Here is an 18,113-nt window from a genome sequence, read left to right on the forward strand (position 1 = left end):
ATCTGACCACAGAATCATTACTTGCCACCCTGAGAGCTAGAGCCATGAGCTAATCTCAGAAAAAGGCAACCGCAAGGTACCTATTTTTTTTCCTTTTTTGAGAGGGGGTCTGTTTCTGTCGCCCAGGCTGGAGTGCAGTGGCACCATCACAGCTCACTGCAGCCTCGACCCCCTTGGCTCAAGGGATCCTCTCATCTCTCAGCCTCCTGAGTAGCTGGAACTATAGGCATGCACCATCACACCTGGCTAATTTTTGTGTGTTTTGTAGAGATCAGATTTCACCATGTTGTCCAAGTTGCTCTCAAACTCATGGGCTTAAGTGATCCACCTGGTTTCCCAAAGTGTTAGGATTACAGGCATGAGCCACAGCACTCAGCCCTAAATTTCATTCCAGTTAAATTGGGGGTTTAGAGTGTCAAATTAATCTGTAATCCACTTCCATGTGGCCATCAGCTGCTAAATCTTAAATCTGTGTCATTGGACACATTTTTGATTTCCCTAAACCCGTTTCTTCTTGTGTAAAATGGGGATAATATTGGCAGGAATTTTGTAATTAGAGCAATGTTAAGATCTTAGCACAGAGCCCAAAACACAGAAAAAGCCCAATAAATGGTAGCTAGCATCACGAGTTGAAACTAATTTGTTTTAGAGTCATAACATCTCAGGCTAGAAGGGACCTTCATGGTCTCCCAGTCCAACTGCGCAGCCAAGCAGTCGTGTCTCTGCAGGATACCTTCCAAGATACTCAACATTTGACATAAAACTCTTCCATTGGGATTATTGGCATTAGAGGTGAGGAGGAGGGAAAGTGGTGTGAAGGCATATTTGCCAAAATGGGCTGTATGAAAATATAACCTGACTTTTCTTGCACAGTTGGATTTCTGAGCACAGAAGTGTTGCAAGTTATCCTACTGGAATGAAATGTAAACTCCAATCTGAGGTGTTACTTTGTGAAAGGCACTTTGAAAACAAACTCCCTCTCAAATCTCTTATAAACCACAGCTGTTAAAATCCAGAGGTACCCAGTTAGGTAGTAGAGATTTCTTTCCAACACAACTAATAAATGAGAGCCTGCTCTGAAAACCTCGGCATGCATCACTTAAGCCTGGGAGTTGCACAATGACACTCAGCTGGTGCCTGGCACTGGCAGAGATTATCACTGAAGCATTGAAGGTTATGCCAGGAATCACAACATTGCCACCTGCGTTCTGGCTGGGAATCACAAGCCTGCCAGGAAAAGTCGATGCAAGCCCTCCGTGTCCTTCCTCAGCGCGGGGGGCTGGAGGGCACTGTTAGGGCTAGGCTCCATCCCCCACCTGCCATTCGACCTTGTTCCCGAGTCATTGTCCTCCCAGAGCCTCAGTGTGTTCACTCACCAAGTGGTGACAATTGGGAACACCTGCCTTCCCTACCTGATTATTAAGGGCTTTAATGAATTTCATAAAGTGCTTTTATATCCTTGACAGAACATTTCTATCCCAGTGCAGGGAAAAAACCATTATCATTATTGACCTCTGAGTCAAAGAGAGATATTTTTCAGGCTTCTTTACTGATAAAATGGTGGTATCAAATGTATATATAATGTTTTTCATCATAGACACAAACACAAAATTTTAAAGTTCCAATTTTGAAATATGAATTTGTTGCATTATTCAATGTTTCCAGTTACAGTAGAGTTGCTCTAATGATTCTAAGTGCAGATGGCCAGAGCTGGCCTCAGGTTCTCAGTTCATTAAACAGTCCTTCCTTTGACCAACAGGCCCCTCATTGTAAGGCAGCCTGGGCCTCAGCTGATGTCAAAAGCCCCATTCTACCCCAGGGGGATTGTTTGCATAAAGGATGCCCCTGCGTATTCTGCTGCAGATAGGGATGGGGCTGGCTCTGCAGATGTCACTGCCACCAGCACTGTCACTTTTGCTCATCACAGGATCTTGGGTCTCTTTCCAAAGGCTTGCACAAAGCTCGATTCAGAGTTTGCCTGTGACTGATGCACACTTGGCCTGCAGATGGACAGAAGAGGAGGAAAAGGCATCCCAGTGTTCTTCCCCGCTTGCCTGGGAAAGCTTGGGAATTCTTGGCCTCTTTACCAGCTTGGACTCAGGCTGAAAAACAAATCAGAAAGTTGCCAATGGTTTCATTCAGTCTACAAAGCTGGGTTAATGTGACTCTGTGAATGAAACCATCAATACACAAAAGTCAGGAAATCCAAGGTTACCATTCCCACCAGCCACGGAGGCTCTCTGCACAGGTGACCCTGTGCCCCTGCTGGGGCTCCAAACTGCATCCTTGGCAAAGCACAGAGCCACAGGGTGTCAACCTAGGAGCACGTCAGCCTTCGGGGACTCAGCCATGGGGAAAACATTCTTTGCATTCATGACACTATAATTTCAGCTCTTAAAAATATTCATTTGTTTTTGAATTCACTTTTAAATGTAGTATCATATATTTACTGAAAAGTGTACAAATACTCAGTGAGCAAGTCAGTGAATTTTCAACAACATGAATACACCCATGAAATCAGTATCTAGGCAAGAAATCAGGCAATGCCAGCACACAAGGAGGCCCCAGTCTGCCTCTTTCCCATCTCTAATATGATGATAAAACCAGACTATAAATATTAACAAAGGAATGGATGTAAATAGACTCTGGAATTCTAGAAAAGGTTAGAAGATCCTGTTTGAAAGTATCTCCTGAAATTCAGATTCCTAGGAACACTGGCAGACATTGCTATCATTAGAATCCTCACCCAGCTAGCAGCATAAAGCTTAAAATTCCACAGGCACTATCTCCAGAGATGGTTGTATAGCACCTGTGCCCTTTCTTCAGATAGGCAGATACTCCCAGAAGAGGAAGCATACGTGACGGTGTTCCCAATCAAGGACACCATGAGAAGCTCTGCAGAGCAGGTCAGTGCTGGCTCCACCCTGGGCCTCTGAGTCAGATGTCAGGCCTGGCCATGTAAATTTCAAAAACTTCCCAAAGAGATTCTGAAGTGCATCCCTGGGTGAGAACAACTCTCTCAAAGTGTTATTCATTTTCTTCTTCCGTTACACACTTTCCAAACCCATTCCCTCTGACAACAAAATAATGAAACGCAGCAAAGGCACAGGAACAGGGTCGAGTGAGTTTATTCTCCTTCTTCCTTACTTTATCTGGGCTTATATTGCCTAATCGAATGCCACTTGGCTTCAATTACCCACAGGATTGGACAAAATCTCAACCTCCAGAGATGAGCTCCTTTCTGTATATAACCCCAGGCCATTGCGCGTGTCTAAAATGCTCTGTTCTCTTCTCCACACGGCAAACTCCTACATGTTCTGCAAAACCCAGACTAATTGTCTCCACTCTGTTTCCTGACTGAGTCCTTCTGTGCTCCCTAATATCCCATTAAAGGCCTCTTCACAGCTGTCAATGGCCTCGACAGTTCTTGGTGCACCGCATTGTAATGACCTTTTGTGTTGCCTGCGCCACCAAATAGACTGAGATTTTCCCCTTTCCACCTCTGCATTCTCATGGCCTAGAATGGACCCTGGAATATGCTGAATCTATAAACAATGGATGTGTGCATGGATGGATGGAGGGATGGATACTTAGAAGTGCTTCGTAAAGTGCAAACCATTTCATTTCCATTCACTCTGTAACTAAAACACACAAATGGCTACCTAGAACTCAAACATCCCTTTTTCCCTAGACTCCATGTTTCTCATCCTCCAAGTAGAGAGCAATTCTTTTCCATTTCAACAGAAACTAGACACTCTACTCCTTCACTCTGTATTATAATTGCCAGCAAAATTTTATCTTTCTTTCCAGCATCATTATTCTCTGAGACTTACTTCCAAAGCTTAACATTACGATGGGCCTTTTGCCTCTCTCTTTTATCCTAACAAGCAAACATAGAGCAAATAGGCCCCTTGGGCTGGGGGTGGGAGGGGTCCTACAAAGTGTGCCTGAGAACATCCACTCAGGAACAATGGCATTAAGGCCAACCCACGCCTGCACTGTGGCTCAGCAGGTGGTTCAGTGCCTGTTGGGTATATATACACAGCAATGGATTTCTTGGGAAGACTAAGCTTCAGCTAGCCCAGGAGGTGACAGTGAGCTGAGAGTTCTACACACAGAGCTGCCCCACAGTGGCTGGTGGTTTCCTTTACGGAGGAAATGTTTTGGAATCCCAGTTCTAGCATGTGATGGTTTTCCTATATGCCAAGAGCAGCCATGTGGCAGAGGCATATTCAGAATAAGGCATTTGAGTACATGAAGAAATTGGAATAAAAACTGTTAAGTTAGAAGGAGAGAGACTTGAACAGGCGGAGATATGTGATATTAACAAAGATGTGTCTTAAAGTGATATGAATGAGGATGTTCCTTACCATGGGAAGCAGTATGGGAAGGTTTAAAAGGATTTACGGTGGCTCACACCTGTAATCCCAGCACTTTGGGAGGCCAAGGCAGGTGGATCACTTGAGGTCAGGAGTTCAAGACCAGCATGGCCAACATGGCAAAACGCCATCTCTACTAAAAATACAAAAAAATTAGCTGGGCATGTTGTTGGGCGCCTGTAATCGCAGCTTCTTAGGAGGCTGAGAGGGGAGAATCACTTGAACCCGAGAGGCAGAGGTTGCAATGAGCCAAGATCATGCCACTGCACTCCAGCCCAGGTGAAAGAGTGAGACTCTGTGTCAAAAAACAATAATCCTAAAATAAAACAAAAAAAAGAAAGCATGTAAATAGCATTATTAATAATGTGTTAGTTCTAACACAGAATACTAGAGACCACATACATCTAACCCCTAATTTTATATAAGGCAACCAAAGTACCAAGACAACCACCAATAACTTTCACAGCAGGGTTGATCATGATTTCCACTTTATAGCTCAATTTAAATGTTATCCAGACCTACCCAACCTCAATAATTCCCACCTGGTGTCTGTTATGATGTCTCATGTATTCCCACCCTTTTTTCATTTCTTTGAGGAACAATATCATGTTTCCAGAAAGCACACATTAAAAACAAATCTGTTGTCAAATTGACTGGCAGCCCACAAAGTAAATCTCCTGTACTATAGAAGTTGAGGTCATAAAAATTAAAAACAAAAAGGCTGATGAACTGTTTCAGATGGAAAAAAGAAAGAGATAACAACTAAATGAAATGTGGGACCCTGGGTTGGATAGGGGCTCCTGGACCAGGAAAAGAACTATTTTCTTTTCCTAAAAAGAACATAAGAGAAATAGTTCATACAATTCAAATAAGATCTACAGATTAATTGTGTCACTTTCCTGAGTTTATCATTATAGAGGAGGATGGTCTTGTTTTTGGAGAACACACACTGAAGTATTGTGGGTGAAAGAGCACAGGCCACTTTTTTTTTTTTTTTTTTTTTTGAGACAGAGTCTTTCTCTTTTGCCCATGCTGGAGTGCAGTGGTGTGATCATGGTTCATGGCAACCTTCATCTCCCAGGTTCAAGTAATTCTCCTGCCTCAGCCTCCCGAGTAGCTGGGATTATTGGCACCCATCACCAAGCCCAGCTAATTTTTGTATTTTTAGTAGAGACAGGGTTTCACCATATTGGTCAGGCTAGTCTAGAACTCCTGACCTCAGATGATCCGCCCGCCTAGACCTCCCAAAGTGCTGGGATTACAGGCATGAGCCACTGCACCTAGCTAAGCCACATATCTGAAAGTCACCTTTGTGCGTCTCAGCAGGAATAATGGGACAAGTACCTGCAAGGATAGCATGCCCAACTGGGAGGCAGTGCAGAGCCTCAGCGATGCAGCCCTTGTGCCGCCAGATTCCCCCCTCGTGATGACATGCAAGTGTTTACACATTGCTTAACACCTCCACTGTCCTTCCTTTCGTCAGCTCAAGGTGTGAAGAAAAATACTAGTGGTCAACAATTATGAAAACCTTCGTCAGTGCCAGGCACTTTTTCAAGCACCTCACCTACACTACCAACAACCTTTTACAAATAAGAAGACTGAGGCACAGAGAGCGAAGCGATTTGCTCAAGGTCACATAGCTGAGTGTAACCAAAACTGAATCACTACCTTGCACCATGTCTCAGCTCCTAGCATTTCTATGAAACATAATTGAAATCTGTCAAGCACTGAATTTAGTGTCCATGGGCAGGAAGTGCTCAGTAGAGGTTAGCTTAATCATCAATGTCAACTTCACCACCACCATGAGTGAAAGATACGCTGAAGTACCCAGGCATCAGCTGAATCCTAAGTCCTCAGCGCTAAGGTTCACTTCCTCTCTAGCTGCTGTGTAGAGTTTCATCAAATCATGCAATCCATGAGCTAAACCCCAGACATCTCAGAAGAGCTAAAGCAAAACTAGGAGTAACAGAAGTGAATATTTTCTTTCTTGGAGCAATTGATAACTTTGTAGGTTCATTTCATAAAACTTGACTGCATGATTCATTTAGAGTTGAGGATATTTTCCACACTATTTGGATTCCTTTTCAGGGCACCACAAAACTGGTGGGAAAACATTTATATTCAACCATAACTGTGGGATAGACATTTCGGGCATGTATTTGGGTTTTTCTCTAGAAATCATGCTAATATATCTTGTCTAGTAAAAGATACTGGATGCCATTCACAAGTCACTTTGCTGTTTTTTAGATTTTTGATTCTGTACAGACTGGACTTTGATGGTGTATTCGTTCATTTTCACACTGCTATAAAGAACTATCTGGGACTGAGTAATTTATGAAGAAGAGGTTCAACTGACTCACGTTTCCACAGGCTTAACAGGAATCATGACTGAGTGGCCTCAGGAAACTTACAATCATGGTGGAAGGTGAAGGGGAAGCAAGCACATCTTACACCGCGGAGCATGAGAGAGAGAGAGCAAAGAGGAAACTGCCACACACTTTCAGATAACCAGATCTCATGAGAACTCACTCACTATCATGAGAACAGCCAGGGGAAAGTCCGCCCCATGATCCAATCACCTCATACCAGGTCCCTCCTCCTGTAATCCCACATGGGGATTACAATTCAAGATGACATTTGGGTGGGGGCACAGAGCCAAACCATATCAGATGGGTTTTTTGGTTGTTTTTATTTGTTTGATTTTGTTTAGGGTTTGGGTTGCTGTTTGTCTTTTTTTTTTTTTTTTTTTTTTTTTTTTTTTTTTTGAGACAGGGTCTGGCTCTGTCACCCAGGCTGGAGTGCAATGGTACAGTCTGGGATCACTGCAACCTCCACCTCCCAGGCTCAAACCATCCACCCATCTCAGCCTCCTGGGTAGCTAAGACTACAGGCATGTGTCACCACATCCAGCTAATTTGTGTGTGTGTGTATTTTTGGTAGAGACAGAGTTTCACCATCTTGCCCAGCCTGGTCTCTAACTCCTGGGCTCAATCAAACCTCTACTTCAGCCTCCCAAAGTGCTGGGATTACAGGCATGAGCCATTGCACCCAGCCTGCTTTTGTTTTTTGAGGCAGGATCTCACCCTGCTGCCCAAGTTGGAATATACTGTAATGGGGGCGATCTCAGCTCACTGCAACCTTGACCTCCTAGGTTCAAGTGATTTTCCCACCTCAGCCTCCCAAGTAGCTGGGACAGCAGATGCATGCCAACACATCCAGCCAATTTTAAATTTTTTTTAGAGACAGGGTATCCCTATGTTGCCCAGGCTGGTCTCGAATTCCTGGGCTCAAGTGATCCTCCCACCTTGGCCTACCAAAGTGCTGGGATTACAGACCCAACACATCATGCCCAGTTGCTTTGATGGTTTCTACTTGGTTGGTGCTGATACTGAATGAATGAGCCATCCAGGCATGCCCCTAAGTTCAAAAGGACACTGGATTTGTCAGCTGGGTGGCTGTAACAAAGCCCCACAAATCAGATGGCTTAAACAACAGGAATATGTATTCTCCAAGTTCTGGAGGCTAGATATCCAAAATCAAGACATTGGCGGGTTGTTTCTTCTGAGGCCTCTCTCCTTGAGTGGTACAGATCCATCTTTTCCCTGTGTCTTCATACGATCTTCCCTCTGCGTGGGTCTGTGTCCTTATTTCCTCTCTGAATAAAGACACCAGTTATGTGAGATGCAGCCCGCAATACCAACCTCATTTCAACTAATCACCTCTGTAAAAGCATCTCCAAATACAATCAACTTTCTGAGGTTCTGGGTTAGGACATCGACATACGAATTTGGGGTGGAGACCAAATTTCACCCATAACAGAGACTTAGAGGGGAAGACAGAACCCATACAATGTATCTTCAATTCTGGGAATGAATATTCTCTGGAAGCTTACTATTTGCAAAATATTACTTCTAGCTTCTGATGCCACGTATCTCCTCCAAATCAACCTCCCTGCGAGCTAATTCAACAGAGGGTCCATCCTAGCAAAGTTTTCAGAACCTTCCCTTGCATCTCTGTAAACTCCTTCTTGAAGTCCACTGCACCCCCCTTGGCATCCCCGCCCAGCTGACCCTGCACCACCGTCTTCTAGGGAACTTCCAGTGCCCAGGAATATATGATTCTTGTACTTAATATGTTGGCACCATTGCTGCATTCAACACTCAGCCAACATGGCTAAGCAACTTGGAAATAGTTCATCCTCTTAATAGCTGATATAATTTTAGTACTTTATTTACTAAAAACATTGAATTTTTCCTTCAGGCCTCATAGAGAACAGCACTGACAACTTCCAGAAACATATTTGAAACGCCTGACATAGTGTACACAGCTGACGAGAAATGTTCCGAGTGTGCCGTGACAAAAATGAGGAAAAGTCGAGAGGAAGCCGCTAATCCACAATGAAAGCTCTCCCAAGCTCCCTGCCTCACATCCCACTTCTGACTGAGGGACCCGTGGCCTCAGGCCTGTGCACTGACCCCCAAGGGACCGGGGGCCTCTGTCTCCATGTCAGTTACACAGGAGGGAAAAATAGAGCATTCTCTGCTGCCCAAACTATCTAAGGAGGGAAAAATGAGATGGAACTGTAAGAAGACTTGGGCAAAAGTCAAAATAGGTTAAATTAATATAATTTCAATTCCTCATTGTCAAAACAGACTTAAATCTATTGACTTTGTTGTTTTTATTCTGGCATTGTTTACCAGGTTATGCTCTTACTAGATAAAGATGAGATGGCTCCCACAGTAAAACGTCTGCCTTCAACTTCATGAAAAGATTTAGAGCTGTGATTTTATTGCCCTTATTCGATCCTTTCCGAATCTCCGTGGCTCGGGAGTTCCTCCTGCACGACAGAAGGCAACTGGGCCACTGAAGAGAAACTCCTTTCACGTGTGGGCCGTGTGTAGTAAAATCTGTCGCCACCAGGGGGCAGCACAGTCCTGGGCTGCTGTAGATTGGGTGTTCGCAGCCGGTCTCTGCAGCCTCAGGGTGCTTGCTCCCTTCCCCCAGGAAAACTTCTCTGCGCTGCAGGAATCTGGAAGTGCCCAGGAGTTGCGGCCCAGAGCCCCCTGATAGCAGACCCTTGCCCTGAGGATGCCCTCCTCCTGCCCAGTGCTGGGCATGGGCCTCCGCCCTGGGAGCTGAGTTAAGGCCGGACTGGGCTGCCTTTGGTGCTGAGGGCGGTCCCTGAACACGGGCCTGGGGACAGAGACCAGGCCCAGGATCCACAGGCCACGCAAGGCACCCGAACCAGAACTCACGTCTCCAGGCCTGGGGCTCCTTCTGAAGACTCAGGGGCAGGAACCAGGCAGCCCAGGGCAGGGGCATCAAAGCCCCTGGTCAGGAAGGAAGAGGAAGCGCATGGGCCTTGGGGAAGGTTCTAAGAGCAAACCAGGCTCCATCTTGACCTTCTGCTGCACCCGCAGAGCGTTTTCTCCTCCTCATGCACTGTTAGTGTGTAAGCCTGGACCAGCGCCTCACACCACAGACGAGCCAAGGCACCGCCCGACGTCAGCGATTCAGGCCGAAAGCGCTGAGGGAAGGGGCAGCCTCTCAGGGTGGTCTCCCAGGCTCCCGGTTTGTCGTGAAACACACTCAAGCTCCCCGCAGCTCCCCGATAGCAGACAACGCTCATGGTAAACACAAAGCCCTAGCTGGGAACCAAGTCACCATCAGAGCCAGGCGACAAGGTCCTGTCCCAAGGGAAACAGACGCTCAGCCGGGCTCTCGTGGGTGGGGTGTGCAGGCTCGTGCTTCGGCAGCCTTCTTCACTCACCTGGTAACTGGCCCAACTCGTCCTGTCCCTCAAAACTGGAGGGAGGGGCAAGGAAACGCGGCCGGGACAGCCACGGGGTGACAGGGCTGGGGTGGCTCTGCGCCCAGCTCCCCCTGCAGTTCCCACACACGGGCTTCTCATTCATCCGGTGATTGATGCTCCTGGAAGCGCCTGGAAACTCTGTCTGGGAGCTAATTATTATGGGGAATGACCTGCGTCCTGGTCAGGAGTGAGTAGGGAGATCATTAGGTGAGAGCTGGCTATTCACAAGAGGGCAGCCTTTGATGCGAGCCGAGCAGAAAGTTTGGCCGAAACTCAACACCTCTTAGAAGTACAGATTAGTGGAGAGGAAGAAAGGAGAACGCATTGTGGAAGTTTTCAAGAAGGAGACAAAGATGCCTGTGTTTTGTATCGCTCAGCTGCCTCAGGAAAATGTCCATTTGTTTTCTTTACACTCCTTTTACATTTTAAGTGGAATCTAGTGAATGTGTCTTTTCAGCGTTCCCAATTTCACCATTTCCACTACACCTCATGTTGCCATTTTAATGAAGCATCATTTTTCCAGAGGGTGTGGGAACAAAACCTATTTAATGACCTCTCAGAGCAAACACTGAGTTCTTCAAATATTTCCCTGAATTAAAATCCCCACCTCACAATTCACTTCCTTTTTGAAATGTCAGTTTGCCAACTACTGCATACCAATAAACAGGGCTTTCCTTTACCCACAAGCCAGAGGGCTCCTGTCAGGCCTCGCAGCCCAGGGGTGCCTGAGAAACCTCTGCTCTCCGTGCCTGGCTGCTGCTCTCAGAGGGCTGGGTGAATGCAGTAATGCCGCTGGAAGCACGACCTCATTCACCTGGCATCTCTGCAGCACACGGGTTTAGGGGACTCAGCCAAAACTGGGAGGACCTGGGAGATTCTCTGGTCTAGCCCCTCATTCTACAGATGGGGAAACCGAGGCAGGAAGGAGAGGTATACACTGGCCACCTGGGGCATTACTGGTAGAACAGGAAGGCCATAAAGAATAAGCAGGGTTGGCTCCATGTGGCCTCAGCATCCTTTAGGGGAGTTGTGCAAAATGTATATTATACCCATCCCAAATCTACCTACGTATTTCAAAAACTATGTATTTTCAACTACATAGTTGTCAGATTCACTATAATGTACAGTCCACAGAATTTTTTTCAACTAATTTTTCAAGTTTATCATTTTCTTTTCAGGAATTCTGAACATTTTTGAGCAAATACTGTTAACTGCTTAGTTTTACACTACTGAAGTGATGCTCCAGCCAAAAGCTCACAAGAATCACTGAGCTAATGTGACGACAGCCCATTCTGAAAAGGAGGAAACTTACATATCCCCAAAAGCCTTGATTGTCCCATTTGTCTGTCTGTCTCCACTGATTCAGCAGATAAAACTGTTTCACAATCAAAGCTAGCATATTTATATATACTAGCATATACATATACACACAGCCCCTAATATATATTATACAAACTATTCTTTGACTAATCTCTGTGCATTTCATATGCACTACTACCATTTAATTTATTATATAACAAGTAGAAGATGAGCTGGGTGCTGTGGCACACACCTGCAGTCCTAGATACTTGGGATGCTGAGGCAGAAGGATCCTTTAAGTCCAGGGGTTCAAAGCCAGCCTGGCAACATAGCAAGACCCTGTCTCTAAAAAAAGAAGAAAAAAAGAGATGCTCATGCATTTTCCAGCTGTAACATTTGATAAGTTTCATAAGTTCCTGATTACTTTACAGAGTTCCGATAACAAAAGTGTTATTGCTTGGGGATTATATTTGTGCACAGTAATTGCATTTGATACCTTTATGGTGAAAACCAATTCACCTCTGCAGTACTGGTTTCTTGTTTGCTAGTTCCCTAGCCTACTAGCTTATTGCACTAGGCAGCGTGAAATATTCTGAAATTTACTATTTTAAATATACTTCTAAAATGTTTCATTTTCCACCCAAAGTACTATATTATATGTTCAGGAATATTTTACTCTGTCGGTTTTAGCAAAGAATGTTCCAGGATGTGGTCAAACAGCCAGCACGCCCCTGAGCATCAATGATTATGCAGCAGCTGGCAGAGCTTGTTCAGCACTGGAGAGCCAGGCATGCAGCCTGCAGCCAGGCCCACAGGACAGAAGCAGCCAGGGGAGCCCAAGAGGGAGAACAGGACCGACCAGGGATGAAGCTGGGATGTAGCTTTGGGTCCTTTGCTTCAGCTCAGGTGCATTCATGTGGGACTTTTGCAGGGCGAGAACCAAGCTCCAAATTGGTGTGGTTTGACATTTGCCAAAAAGAGAGATGTAGGCTGAGTGTCTTAAGATTATCCTGGACAGGTGCAGTGGCTCATGCCTATAATCCTAGCACTTTGGGAGGCTGAGGCGGGCAGAACACCTGAGGTTGGGAGTTTGAGACCAGCCTGACCAACATGGAGAAACCCCGTTTCTACTAAAAATAAAATTAGCCGGGCGTGCTGGTGCATACCTGTATTCCCAGCTATTCGGGAAGCTGAGGCAAAAGAATTGCTTCAACCTATGAGGCAGAGGTTGTGGTGAGCCAAGATCACACCATCACACTCAAGCCTGGGCAACAAGAATGAAACTCCGTCTCAAAACACAAAAAAGATATTTATCCTAAGGAACATTCCCAAGAGGGGGCAAACAGGAGATGCTAGAAATTAAGGGTATTTGGACGTGTACACACGAACCAAAACGCCTCGTTTTCACTGCACTGTATGCAGAGACAAAAGCAGTAGCAGGAGGGAGTTGCCACCCAAGAACAAGGGGAAAAGCTTGTCCTCAAAGTGCTAAATCAGCAAGTCTATATGTGCTATAAGAGGCTTGTCATCTGGTCTCACCAAGACTGTTGAAATGTGTTTGAAAACACCCAAGATGCAGGAAAGGGGATCCAAGAATCTTCACTGGAAAGTGAACTTAGATTGTGACTGCAATCAGGTAAGCAGGAACTTGGTCAACTCTGATGAATACTGTTAGGGGAAGGTTGTCTGAACTTGAAAGCACAGGCAACTTCACACATAGAATTGGTAAACTTGAAGACCTGGGCAGGTTAGTACCCACACAAACTCGATGAAGGGAGGAGGTGGGGTGGCCTGCGGAGCCTAACACTACAATCAGTGGACATAAACAGATATGGCCTCTGAAACCCACTGTGATTTATTGTCTAAATTAGACAATTCCTTCACTTTGCTCTGATTCCATATTCATCAGGGAGCCTCCTGAGTATAATTTTGACTCCACTAGGAAGGCTGCTGAGAGAGATAATATACTCATCATATTGCCTAAAATAGCTCAGTCAAAAGGATGCTCAAGGTTCTTATTGCAAAATGATACTGGTACTTTGATTTATACATCAGTCTCTTATGTTGGTTAATGGAAGTTTGCCCCTAGAGAACTGGATTCACACCAAGTATCCTTAAAATGTGTAATGTTTGAAGCCACAAAGCTGAAAAGCTGACCTGCTACAGTGTAGAATCTGCAGAGGGTAAATGCCAACTGAGGAGCTATGTAAGCATTGACTCCCTTGATAACATCCCAACATTGCCACATGCCATCTTTTAAACAAATAACAGTATAACAGTGTTGGGAGTGTATTCGTCAGTTCATTTCCAATGTTCCACACTGTAAAACAGCTTGAAGCCTATAAAACTGAGAAATTATTGTCTTTGGCCAGATCTGTGCTGCTAGAAAGGATTTAGGGTCTTTGAACTATAAATAAACTCAGTTTACACTGGGCATTAAATTGTGAACTGCTACAGCATAGCTTAGATACGGTAAGTCACAGAGCAATCGGTACAGTTTTCTATGTAGCTCCAACTACATTTCCTTCAGAGCCAGAGCACTTAGACATTTCTGGGACTTTTATAGTTTCTTAACAATTAACAATTTAAAACTTGTGTACCAAAAATCAACTAGTATTCTGACCATTAAACAAATGACCCACAATATGTGATAACATTTTAAAAATCAAGAAATAGGAGACATTATAATTAAAGAGACAAACAAATTTGACCCTGCGAAAGTTTTAAATTTCTGTGAAGGTAACTATCAAAATTAGAATTTAAAAGGCAAACATATTGGAAATATATTTGCAGCAAATATGACAATAAATAAGAAAAAAATTATTGAAAAGTATTTGAATTGCCTAATAAATAAATGAAAATAAAAAGAAATCCTATTACATGCCTATTAAAAAGTAAGGAAAAAATTAAGAGATTAATATCCATTGCAAGCACAGTTGGGAAGAGTTACTTTTTTTTAAGAGTTACATTTTTACATGCTGCTGTTAGCAGCCCATGTGTACATAATTTTTTTTATTATACATCAAGAGTAATGGAAATATTTACATTCTTTTACAACTACTCTGACTTTAAGATATTTATGCTAAGAAAAATATTTATTTGTTTGTTTGTTTGTTTGTTTATTTGCAAAAGGGCCTCGCTCTGTCACCCAGGCTGGAGTGCAGTGGGAAGATCACCACTCACTGCAGCCTCAACCTCTCAGGCTCAAGTGATCCTCCCAAGTAGCCAGACTACAGGCATGCACTACCACACCTGGCTAGTTTTTGATTTTTTGTAGAGACAGGGCCTCGCAATGTTGCCCAGGCTGGTCTTGAACTCCTGAGCTCAAGCAATCCTCCCACCTCAGCCCCCAAAGTGCTGGGATTGTAGACATGAGCCACTGTACTCGGCCTGTACATACTTAAATTTTAAAAGCTATGTGCATTGACATGATCATTTTCATATTATGCAAAATAGAAAAATAAAGACAACCCGAATGGGAACAATTATCAAGCCAATTATGATGCCCAGGTTAGTAGAATGTGATGCCTCGTCATTTAAAATCATAATGCTTAGACAGCTGTAACGCTTTGGGAAAGTGTTTAGAATACATTAAATAAAAATCTAAGTACCTGCTTATCAAGTGTGATGTATTTGAATCCTAACTCTACCATTTACCAGCTGTAAGACATTGGAAATGTTACTTAATCTCTCTGTGCCTCAGTTTTCCAGTTTATAAAATAGAAAAAGTAACAATACCTACCTAGTAATGTTGATGTACAGATTAAATGAGTCATTGTACATGAAACTGCCTAGAAAACTGGCACATAATAAGTACTATGTGAATGTTTCTGATTCTTCGTCATTAGAATATTTCCCATCATATCATTATCATAACCTTTACAATAAATAAAAATTAGAAAGAATTTAAAAATCTCCTTCTTAGATATTGTTGCTAAAACATGTTTCATATTCATTAAGAACATCCCACAGTAGGCCAGAGGTGAGGGGGTGACTCATGCCGGTAATCCCAGCACTTTGGGAAGCTAAGGCGAGCGGATCACCTGAGGTCAGGAGTTCGAGACTAGCCTGGTCAACATGGTGAAACCCATCTCTACTAACAATACAAAAATTAGCCAGACATGGTGGCAGGCGTCTATAATCCCAGCTACTCAGGAGGCTGAGGCAGGAGAATCGCTTGAACCTGGGAGGTGGCTGAAATCGTGCCACTGCACTCCAGCCTGGGAAACAGTGTGAGGCTTTGTCTCAAAAAAAAAAAAAAAAAAAAAAAAAGGAATATCTCACAGTATCCTCAAGAACATTTTAGTTCAATGATACATGTCATGCACTTGCTTGCTAGGTATCCAGCACCACGTGGCCCCTGCCCTGAGGGAGCTTACAGTCAGTTAAAGCAGAAGGAACCACACAATCCCAGTGTTCCGATGGCCTCAGCTTTGCACATCTCCCTCCCATACTAAATTGCAAATGCCATTTCATCATTTTATCATTTTTGCCACTGTTAATGCACACTGAAGATTTGTTTTACATTATATTTATATATATATATATTCCCAAGGTACATAAAGTTTTCCTCTGTTTCGAATAGGCTTCGATTCTTACTAGATTTGAATGAGTATAGTAGTTTCAATTTCTTGTCATTATTTAACAATTCCCATTCCATGCAGGTATCATTTAGGTGTTAACACAAAAAAGTGGGTTTTTCAAAACATGTTTAAATCTCCATATTTTTAGTATCTTGTCCTTCTAAATCAACACAAAATCTTCAATTCTGTAAAGATACAGTGCATTCCATTCCTGTTTCCATGTTTCCAATCATTCAACAAATCTTTATTGAGTACATGTTATGTACCAGAAACACACTAGGCACTGGGGATGATAAGACAGTTCCTGTCTCAAGATCTGCTCCATCTAAAGGGGGAAGCTCGCATCACAATGTGAGGAATGAGAATAATAACGAGAGTGTGTCCTGGAACTATGGAGCAAGGAGTTGGAAACCAAAGGAAAGAATCTTGACCCATTCTGAAAACAGTCAGGACTTTCAAAGAATAAGGCATTTGAAACCAGTCCTACATGCCATCTGATGATAACTCGGCAGAAAAATCCTTCCAGGAAAATAATGTAGACTATGCAAAGGTATGAAAGCATAAGACAGCATGATGTGTTTTAAAAACTCTTAGGTTCAGCCAGGTGTGGTGGCTCACACCTATAATCCCAGCACCTTGAAAGGCTGAGGTGAGTGGATCACTTGAGGCCAGGAGTTTGAGACCAGCCTGGCCAGTGTGGAGAAATCCGTCTCTACTAAAAAATACAAAAATTAGCCGAATATGGTAGCAGCCTGTAATCCCAGCTACTCAGGAGCCTGAGACTCGAGAATCGCTTGAGCCTGGGAGGCAGAGGCTGCAGTGGGCCAAGATCACGCCACTGCACTCCAGCCTGGGGGACAAGATCGAGACCCTGTCTCAAAAACAAAAACAAAAACAAAAAATCCTACGTAGGTTAAGTGGAAAAAGCCATGGGTAGGTGGTGTTAAATAAAAGACGAAGCAAAAATCCCTTACAAATCCTACTGAAGACATTGAGATTTATCTTTCTGAGGAGAGAAAGTCATTTAAAACAAAACAAAACTGTAGGCCAGGGAATAGAATCTTCAGATTTGCGTCACAGAAAAATCCATCTGATGAAAACCTGAAAGAGGAGAGACTGCAAAAGAGTTCAGCCAAGAGGCTTGTGAAGTAATAAAACAGTAAATTAAGAGGGCCTAAACTACGACAGTGACCACAGCAAAGATTGGCTAGTGGGTATACTTAAGGCTACACAGAAAACTAAACTTAAAAGAAAAGACCCATGCCCAAATACTGCAAAGAATATAACAATTCCTTGAATGCACAGAATAGCTCATGAGAAAGGAAAAGGCTCCTACACCTCAGGAAAAGTAGAGGTTGGGGGTTGGGAGAGAGCAATCATCAAGATAAATAGTTAATGCATGTGGGGCTTAACACCTAGGTAATAGGTTGATAGGTGCAGCAAACCACCAGGGCACATGTCTACCTAGGTAACAAATCTGCACATCCTGCACATGCATCCCGGAGTTTAAAATTAAATTAAATTTTAAAAAGGTAAAAAGAAAAGGTGTTCAACAGCAACAAAAAGAAAAGTAAAGACTAGAAAAACCTGCCCACAAACACAAGAAGAGGACACCGAAGTTGGTCTATCCTAACACAAGCTCTGATGGAAAAAACCCCTCCCTGAGAATCTGAAACAATAGGCCTGCCCTCACCTAAGCTTGTGGTTACACTGTGCACTACAGAAGCGTTCTGGAACATGGAGCCTAAGAAAATAACATAAACATGGAACATTATGGAATAAGATCTATGGTGAGGGAGAAAAAAAGTAAGATACAAAACAGTGCAGGTAGTAGAGTACCACTAAGGTAAAAGGTAGTAATAGCCAGGTACATATATATTGCATGTGCACAGACCATCTTACCTAAAATGATGTGTCCCAGACTCAGTCTTTGATCCTCATCTCTTCCCTAGTGATACTCTATTAGTGATCTCACCAAGTCTCAAAGCTTGTTGATCACTTTAATTGTTGCTCTCAAATTTATACCTCTGGCCCAGACCT

General features: G+C 43.6%; 1 protein-coding gene across 1 annotated transcript; it reads right to left on the minus strand.

Annotated features, from left to right (window-relative positions):
- Nucleotides 1–1,530: 1,530 nt before the first annotated feature.
- Nucleotides 1,531–10,462, minus strand: LOC116563515. The gene is made up of 2 exons (XM_032296165.1): nucleotides 9,093–10,462; nucleotides 1,531–2,102 (listed from the first exon to the last, which is right to left on the minus strand). The coding sequence occupies exons 1-2, from the start codon at nucleotides 9,699–9,701 to the stop codon at nucleotides 1,968–1,970; spliced, it is 744 nt and encodes a 247-aa protein (XP_032152056.1). The 5' UTR covers nucleotides 9,702–10,462; the 3' UTR covers nucleotides 1,531–1,967.
- Between the last annotated feature and the right edge of the window lie 7,651 nt (nucleotides 10,463–18,113).

The sequence above is a fragment of the Sapajus apella genome, unplaced genomic scaffold (assembly GCF_009761245.1).
Source record: "Sapajus apella isolate SASKATOON/1434 unplaced genomic scaffold, GSC_monkey_1.0 scaffold35, whole genome shotgun sequence".
Lineage (NCBI taxonomy): Eukaryota > Metazoa > Chordata > Mammalia > Primates > Cebidae > Sapajus > Sapajus apella.

Excerpts from the sequence above, each read along its gene's own strand:
- LOC116563515 (XM_032296165.1), bottom strand. The coding sequence starts at position 9,701 with ATGCCCCTGCCCTGGGCTGCCTGGTTCCTGCCCCTGAGTCTTCAGAAG. Across the intron at positions 2,103-9,092 it reads AGCCATCTCATCTTTATCTA|CCTGAGTCCAAGCTGGTAAA; the intron begins GTAAGAGCATAA and ends TTTGTTTTTCAG.